The following is a 9907-nucleotide window of genomic DNA, read 5'->3' on the forward strand; positions in this document are numbered from 1 at the left end:
GCTTTTAGGAGATGGAACTGTTTGAAGAGTTTTTCTTTGGATAGCAAGAGTGAAATAACCATCACCTTCTTTAATGGTGAAGAGAGGTATTTATAGGTGGAAAAATTCATCCGTTGGAGGGAGATGAAAATTTCAAACCTAATAACCAGTGAGTATTAACCAGTGGGCATATAACATTTAATGCACTTGTATTGTGTAGCCGTTGGAGCCAAAAGCATTATGGCTTTTGTCCTTGTTCTCTGACAAGATGGTACAAGTCTTTTAATGCTCCTTGTTTTTTGTGAAGATCATTCCTAGGACACTTCTTGTCCGAATGATTTGCCAATCTTGGTTATAGACAACATTCTCATTGCTTCACTTGAATGAATATTGTCTTTTACAAGTCTGACTTTGACTTGTTTACTCGGAGATGAGGATCGAAAGATTGACCTTATCTTTCATCCTTTTTCTTTGACAAGAGATCCTCTTTGTCAAAAGAAATCTATCCGAGACTTGCTCAATCCATCTTTCGCTTGGAAGCATCTTTCGATCACCTTGTCATCTTCAAGTCTTCATGTAGACATATTAAGCTAGACTTACGAAAGATCCATACACTTCATAGTGTGAATCAATCGTTGAGTTACAAAAACTCTTGTTTGTAACAAGAGACCTATCTGTAGAGGAAAAATAGGGGTCTACATTCCTAGACAGTTTGGTATCATCAAAATCTAAATACACTTGTTCCTAACACATTTCTTAATCAAAAATATATCACATTTTCCCTTATAAATAACAATCAGTTTGTCACTTATTAATATTACATTTTTCATCATAAATATTACATTTCTATCTAAACACAACCCATCTCACATAAAATGATAAATAAAATAGTCTCACAAAAAAATCACCCATTATATTAATATATATAAAATTGAAATCGTCATCAATCACATTGCAAACATTATAAACAATAGTTTACATTATCAAACAATAACATGTAACTATAGAATAAAATCTTGTATTTTGTAATTAAACACTCAAGGAAATAAAAAAGAAAAAAATGAAATTGACTTTTAACCTTTTGCAAGATCTGATGAGCTAATAAGAGTGTGTTATAACTTATACCCTTCAACGCCCACCCAAAATTATATAATTAAAATGTACCCAAAAAAATTATATGATTAAAGGTATCAATTAATTAAATTGAGAACAACTTTCAATCCCATTTATGGACAATTTAAGTTAATTTACGTCATTTGTTGGTTACACTCATAAGATGAGATTTACTTACTACACACCCTCGATAGTAACTGTGAGTTTCCATCATTGCCAAATAAATAAAAACAAAGTAACTTAAAAAAGAATTATTAAAAGTATAAGAAAGCACAAATTAACGTATATGGTATACAACCATAACAATTAGATATATTACATTTTATTTTATACAAATTCATATATATATATATATATATATATATATATATATTTTTTTTTTTTTTTTTTTTTTTTTGCGACGTACAAAATAAAAAATAAAAAAATTAAGAACTCAAAACACTTAGTGTACTTGATAAATTAAAAAAAAAAAAGTTAAAGAATAAAATGGTTCATCGACTATTGTTAAATTACTGATTTTGTCATTGATTACCATTATTGTCCAATTAAGGCATCAACTATGCAAATATTACTCAGGGTGTGTTTGGTTCGCACATAGGAATTGGAATCGGAATGAGTATCAAATACTTGGTAATGGTAATGGATTTTGGTGAAAATATTTAACATGTTTGGTAGTAGGGTGGAATGGGAATGGTTACTAATTGTAGTGCTTGAGAATGAATAAGGGAATGAAACCCTTATTGTATTTGGGTATGAGTTTTTCAATTGATGGGGTATTCGAAACCCATAGTAGTGTTCTAAAAACCTATCAACCAAACAACAACAATCACTTTCATACCCATTCTTATGGGCAAAACCCACCAACCAAACACACCCTCAATTAAGTCCTCTATTAATACCATCGTGAAATTTGATGATAAAATGTACTCTCACATGTTTAATACACAAAATGGTCCTTGAACTATGATAAAATTCCTAAATTGATCATATGACTAAAACCCACCATCAAGGAATGATAGTGCAAATGCACATCTACGTAGACCACAGTGCACACTAGTATATTGCTTGCGAAAAGTTGAAAACTAGTAAACAGATAGCGGATATAGGTCAATCATAAAAATAGATAATATTATACTCAAATGATATACAATTAAAAAGATATATAAAAATGAACTTGAGTCCATTGGTTGAATAAGAGAAACAAAGAAGAAAAATCCAAAACAATATGAAGAAAAAACCTCATAATAGAAGGAGAATACCTCAACAAAGAAATTCAAATTTACTATAAATACACTCCCTAAAATCAAGCATAACATCATCATAAAATAATACCAAGATTTAAAATAAAATAAATCTCTTCCCTAAAATCATGCATAATAGCCTTACAACCATATAAAATATTAGAAAGATTTAAAACCAACATACATTTACCATACCACGCACCTCTGTCTAAACTGAACGATTTTTTTTTTTAAATAAAAATAAAAATTTCACAAGTCACAACAACACACATCATATATATAGGGGTATGCTCTCATGCGAATGACCGCCCAGGAAAGAAATAAGAATCATTCATCACCGTACATGTGTCCAGATAAATGAATTAGATGTAATTTTAAAAAACGACACGGTAGCATATTTTTTCGTAAATAACTCAAACTTTGGTGCATGTAAATGTGTTATAAGTGCAAGTAGTTGGTGCACCTTTGCAAGCAAAAAGTGCAGGTAAAATCTCTTACAAGTGCACCTACTTTCACTTACAAGTACATTTAATTTTACCTTGTTAACATTCATGCACCTAGATACAACTACTTATAAGTATATGTGCACCTAGCTAGTTATAATGATAGGTGCACTTAGTTTTGGTGCTCAGTGTAAATTTTACTTGCACATGTAATACATTTTACCTGCACTTGTAATACATTTTACATGCACTGAGGTGCATTATATGAAACTGCTACTTGCACTTGTAATACATTTTACTTACACGTCGATGTTCAATTATTTACGAAAATGGCACCACGCTTTTTTAAAAAATAAGTGTTTCTCATCCCTTAGATCTGGACATGTGGACGGCGTTGAATGGTTCTCACTTCTCTTCGGGCAGACAATTCGCACCTGAACGCGATCATATATATATATATATATATATATATATATATATATATATACATATATATATATATATATATATATATATATATATATATATATATATATATATATATATATAATGGTTGACTTAAACTAGTCATCAATTGCCATATTGTTCAGTTATTATATACTATATCATTCTTGCAATTTAAAGTTTTCTCTTAAAACAAGATATATAATTAATAAGTTGAAAGAGATTATACTTCTTGATTTACTAGTGAGATTGCTATGTACTAGTCGAAGCTAGTTGACAGAAGCATGGATGTCAAAGTATGATTATAATCTAATTATTTTATTTTATTAAATATTATTCTAACATAACTTGTAAAGACGTACTTGTTCCGAACCCTACAATATTAATAGTATCTATCAAATACTTGATCAAAGTACGTGATGAATGAACTGGCTATTGGTTAGATGTTAGATGCGCAAAAAATTAATAAAAAATGCGCACAAAGTTTTATATACAATTTAATATATGTCAATGTAGGATTATTTGGGTGTTTTTTTTTTTTTTTTTTTTTTTGTGAAATTTAATTTACAAGTGATGAATATATATGAATAAAAAGAGATTATAAATATTCTGTTGGATCAAGATATTAGGGACCTTCAGAATTGATGAGGATTCAATCTTTTGAGGTAAGAAATTAAATTCTATATTAACATAAAAATTTTAAAGGACGCCAAACATTGTAAATAATACGGAGTATATATTATATTGAACAATTTTTTTTCACATGACTTAGCTTTCTTCTTTCATTAACATAGTAAGCAATAAAAATGAAAGATGTTAGCACCGTACTATCCTTGTCACAAATCACATGCTGTGTTCATATGATGTATGGTACAAACTTTTAGTCCAAATGCCATTTCCATGTATAAATGAGAGAGAGGGGGGAAATTTAGTATATAAAAGAAATTTGTATATTTTAGTACAAATGAATGAATGATAGTGATATATTTAATAAAATTGTAAATATATTTGTTTAGAAAAACATAAAGAATATTTTAAAAAAAATACAAATCTCACATAGATGCAATAATATTATGATCACATGGGCAGTTGGTCAAAATACCCCACAATTATGAAAGCCAATTAAGGCTACATATATACCTTATAGTCAAGCAGCCAACAATACATGCATACTATAGCATTATATATGTTTAAATTTGGGGATAAAGTTGAAGCTTGGGAAAAATAACACGGTATCGAGTTTTACCAAAGACAGTGTGGGAATAATCTCTCAAAGTGAAGGGTTCCTTGTAAGCAGTAAGCAAATTAAAGGTTCAATCGTTATGCTGTGGAACTGTATCCATCTTGCAAGGTGGACACGGTTCCAAAACTGTTCATAATTGTGAATATATAGTTTAAAAATTATGAACCATATAGTTCTATAATTATGAACATAGAGTTGTGAACATAATTATGAACATATAGTTGCAAGGTGGACACGGTTCCATAGCATAAGGTCTAACCTCTGTGTTCAGTTGAGTTACCATGATTTACATATTCCAAGATGCTTTGTCGGCCGGGGCGTGAGGCCCTTGGGGTGGGAGATTCAATCTTTTGGAAATAATGTTTAAATTAATCAAATGCTTAATTAATATAATATAATATTATATTATAATATTGTTTGTTTTAATTTGTAGTTGAGCTATATATTTGGAAGGACATATATATAAGTTTGTCTTTGAGTTGCTTCCCAATGCACATATGTAATATATAAGTAGGGGCTTTAATTTTCTCATCAAGCTCCAACTACCCTTTTCAAACCTTCTTTCTTCTCTTCTCTTTTCTTCTCTTTTTTCTTCATCAATTAGTTCAGCTTCTCTGAGACTATACCCTCTCCCACACACTTCCCTTCCTTCTTTCCCTGGATCTGCAATATATATTTGTATAAAATATATTTGTATATATTTATTAGGAGCGGAGCTGAGATATATCTATCATATCATATCATATATGGCTGCCAAAGACAGCATAGAGATGGAGAAGGAGAGACTGACGGCTGAGATGGATTTCAAAGATTCATCCTCCGTCGTCATCAAGATCCGGCAACGCTTGCCGGATTTTCTTCAATCCGTGAAGCTAAAGTATGTGAAATTAGGGTATGGGTATTCTTGCAATTACCCGGTCACCTCGCTGGCCATGATTGCGGCGCTGTTTGGCGTCACGGCGTTTCAACTCACCGGTCTCAGATTCCGCCGCTTTTCTGAGTTTTATAGCAGCCCAAGTCTGAGTTTGATTGTGGACACCGCCACCGGCGTTACCGGTCTGGTGGTTCTGCTCTTCTTTCTAGCCATTTATTTGGCCCGCCGTCCCAGACCGGTCTACTTGGTGGATTTCGCCTGTTATAAACCGGAAGACGAACGGAAAATCTCGGTCGACTCGTTCTTGAAAATGACCGAGGAAAACGGCGCGTTTTCCGGTGATACTGTTGGTTTTCAGAAGAAGATAGCTCACCGGTCCGGTCTGGGAGACGAAACCTACTTGCCTCAGGCCGTGACGGCTCGGCCGCCGAATCTGTGCATGAAGGAGGCCCGGGCGGAGGCGGAGGCGGTGATGTTCGGCGCGTTGGATTCACTGTTCTTGAAAACCGGTGTTAGACCGGAGGATATTGGGATTCTGATAGTGAATTGCAGTTTGTTTAACCCCACCCCTTCCCTCTCCTCCATGATTGTGAACCACTACAAGCTCCGGGAGAACATCCGAAGCTACAACCTCGGCGGAATGGGCTGCTCCGCCGGCCTTATATCCATCGACTTAGCCAAACATCTCCTCAAAGCAAACCCTAACACCTACGCGGTTGTGGTTAGCATGGAGAACATAACCTTAAACTGGTACTTCGGAAACGACCGCTCCATGCTCCTCTGCAACTGTATCTTCCGGATGGGCGGCGCCGCCATGTTGCTCTCCAACAAGCGGTCGGACCGGGCCCGGTCCAAGTACGAGCTAATCCACACCGTCCGAACCCACAAGGGCTCCGATCCAAACAGCTACAACTGCGTCTACCAAAGAGAAGACGAACAAGGAGTCGTCGGAGTTTCCCTCGCTCGGGAACTCATGGCCGTCGCCGGCGACGCTCTGAAGACGAACATAACCACCCTGGGCCCACTCGTCCTCCCACTTTCCGAGCAGTTCAAGTTCCTCGTCACGCTGATCAAGAGAAAAGCCCTGAAGAATTCCAAGGTGAAGCCGTACATCCCGGACTTCAAGAGAGCGTTTGAGCACTTCTGCATCCACGCCGGCGGGAGGGCGGTGCTGGACGCGCTGCAGAACAACCTTAATCTAACCGAGTGGCACATGGAGCCGTCGAGAATGACGCTCCACCGCTTCGGCAACACCTCCAGTAGCTCTCTCTGGTACGAGCTGGCTTACACGGAAGCCAAAGGGAGGGTGAGGAAGGGGGACCGGGTTTGGCAGATCGCATTCGGGTCGGGCTTCAAGTGTAATAGCGCCGTGTGGAGAGCCCTAAAGACTGTTCACAACACAGAGGCTTCTCTCAAGGGGAACCCATGGGCGGACTGTGTCCACCGCTACCCAGTCAAGATTGATATTAGTTGATCAGCTCAGCTCACCTCATAAATAAGTCATGATTCTATTTATTATATATACATATATGTTATTATTGTTGTCATCCGCTACTAGCTTCTCCCAAAAGGTTAAATCCCGACCTGACTGATCATTTGGGTGGATGCTCAGCTCCTAGCTAGCTAGCTTGCTAGTCATACATGCATGAGTGATTGTTGTTATTATTGTTGTTGTTAGTGGCTAATACATCTATTATACTGCAGCCGAGTTAAGTTGTCAAACAATTAAGAAAGTGTACTTGAAAGTGATTAATTCAGAGATTAAATATTTCAGTTCTATGGGAGGTACGTATATATATTTTTGTAATGGCCTGAAACAAGTTATGTAGATTAAAATTGACATTTATTTATACTTTATATATAGTATGTGCCATCCTTCAAAAAGATTTATGAAAATTACAATTTTTTGGGTTAAGTGCACATAGTGTATTCACAAAATAAATAACAGAAATTAAGTGTATTAGTCAGAATATTATTCTGTTACATTTTATGTGTTGCTTTAATTGTCTTTGTAATAGGCTTAGTCTTCTGTGACTTTCCTATTAGATAGGATTTGTTTACGTAGAACCTGTACTTCCTATCCTTTTGGGGTTTAATCAGAAATCTATTTTCTCATCTGTTATCAATTAGACCAGGTTGATTTCACTCTCTCTCCCCCACCAACATTACCGAATTCTTCTCCTCCAAAATATATCGGCTTATCGCCACCATGTCAGCCTCCTCCGAACGAACCGTCAAGTGCAACAAGTAAAGTGTATAATGTAAATAAGAAGAGATTTATAATAGTTTGACGTAGAATATAATATAATTTTCCTAATTTATTCTTCTCCTTCACCAAAGAGATCGAAAATGCACTCTGTATTGGTTTACAACAAATACTAATACACTTATAAGTAACTCTTGATCTACAACATAACCTTAATCACTGAGTCTTCCTACTACTCTACTTCCATACTTCCTTCGCAATCTTCTACTTCTTCCCAACAAAAACCACGCATGCTACTCTTCTCCAAGAATAGACTTCCTACTCTGTAACTTGTAAAGAATTTTTAGTTCGGTCTCGATCGATTGTCCTCAACAAGGCTTTTCTGGACTCTTATTAGCTACATAGTTACTTGTACTCAGTGACGGACCCAGGAATTTTTTGCAGCGGGGGCAAAATATTAGCATCGTATTATGCTCTATAAAATTATTTCCTTATCATACTATCATTTATGATTTTTATCTATTATCTTTTCTCAATTGGAGAAGACTTAGCTTGCTCACAAAACTTTGTAACAATTTGCTTTATTAACACGTACTAGGTTCACTAAGCTCATGAAAGTGTTTGGGCATTCACAAAAGTTTTTTTGTATATATCTTAAACATAATCTTCCATAAGCCTTCAAATTTTTATATTTATGGGTTATCATGCTTTAAATCAACTTTATAGAAGACAAGAGAACTTTATAATGATTCTAGCATACCTTCACGCTAAGGAGTTATGTTGAAATACATAATCCAACTACCATCTTATTTAGATTCTTTGGTCTCATATCTTTTTTATGTATTTTAATTTTTTGGTGTAGGTGCTCTTCGGCAAATTATGCCCTGGACCCGTGTCCACAGTGAATTGTGGACACGGGCCCAAAACGACGTCATTTTTCAAAAAAAAAAAACGCGTCATTTAGTTATAAAAAAAAAAAAAATTCGCGCGCGTTTTGCCGTTAACGGCGTTAACAGCGTTATTTTTTTTTGGATTATGAATGTACAGTTATGCCGTTATGAATGTACAGTTATGCCGTTATGAATGTACAGTTATGCAATTATGAAATTATGAACACAGAGCTCTAACATTATGAACTTACAATTATGAACATATATAGTGATAAAATTATGACCATGGAGCTTTAAAATTGTGAATATAGAGCTTCGAAGATTATGAATGTACAGTTATGGAGTTATGAATCTACAGTTATGGAGTTATGAATCTACAGTTATGAGATTATGAATCTACAGTTATGGAATTATGAATGTACAGTTATTGATCGAATTATGAACAAAGAGCTCTAACATTATGAACTTACAATTATGAACATAGAGCTCTAAAATTGTGAACATAGAGCTTCGAAAATTATGAATGTACAATTATAGAGTTATGAATGTACAGTTATGGAGTTATGAATGTACAGTTATGGAGTTATGAATGTACAGTTATAGAGTTATGAACGTACAGTTATGGAGTTATGAATGTACAGTTATTAATAATATAGTAATAAAATTATGAACATATATTCCTATAACGAAGCGGTCTGAAATTAAAAAAAAAAAAAAAAAAAAAAAAAAAAAAAAAAAAAAAAAAAAAAGATAACAGTGCCGTTAGGCACTGTTACCCGTGTTTAGCAAGCATGCTGGACACGGGTCCAACACATAACGATTGGTGCTCTTCTTATTGCCCCAAAAATGGATGAAATTATAATTTTCTGTGTATTCCATTATAAAATGAGTAAATGTTTTGCACTTCTTGGCAAATGGAACCTATGTTAATTTGCCATGATTTTCCAAGCAAAACACAATAAGCATCGGTATATATAAATAACTCCACACGTCACAATATCTTTGTAACTCTTTTGAATGAATATTGGAATATGACAATTATTATAACCAATAGAAATTACCTTTCTTTGTTTCATCTCGGCTTGTATTATTAGGTCTTAGGATGTAACAGGTAGTCCAAAATGATGCACAAATGCCTTTGAAACTATATTGCAACTTCCACTATCAATTATAATTTTGCACACCTATCAATAGGTTTGGGAAATGAATGCTATGCCTACATTATCCTCAACAACTTTGTCTTTAAAATCCTTGCTAGTTGCTAACATTATATTCATCACATCGATCTGGTGGAGGATTATTCTGCTACAATATCCTGCAAGCTATCTCGATCAATAGGTTGTCCATTCTTTTCTCATAAAGTTGAAAATCCCCAACCACAAAGACCCACACACCCGACCCGACAAAGCATGCAAGAGAATGTAAATCACAATAACTCAGTATCTCGGGATCTATCTACTTTAAGCATAATCTC

The 9907-nt window shown here is 34.6% G+C and overlaps 1 protein-coding gene across 1 annotated transcript; it reads left to right on the forward strand.

Annotated features, from left to right (window-relative positions):
• The first annotated feature begins 4945 nt into the window (after positions 1-4945).
• Positions 4946-7144, forward strand: LOC109150908 (3-ketoacyl-CoA synthase 1). The gene has a single exon (XM_019298908.1). The coding sequence runs from the start codon at positions 5210-5212 to the stop codon at positions 6809-6811; it is 1602 nt and encodes a 533-aa protein (XP_019154453.1). The 5' UTR covers positions 4946-5209; the 3' UTR covers positions 6812-7144.
• The last annotated feature ends 2763 nt before the right edge of the window (positions 7145-9907 follow it).

Source organism: Ipomoea nil, unplaced genomic scaffold (assembly GCF_001879475.1).
Source record: "Ipomoea nil cultivar Tokyo-kokei standard unplaced genomic scaffold, Asagao_1.1 scaffold2280, whole genome shotgun sequence".
NCBI lineage: Eukaryota > Viridiplantae > Streptophyta > Magnoliopsida > Solanales > Convolvulaceae > Ipomoea > Ipomoea nil.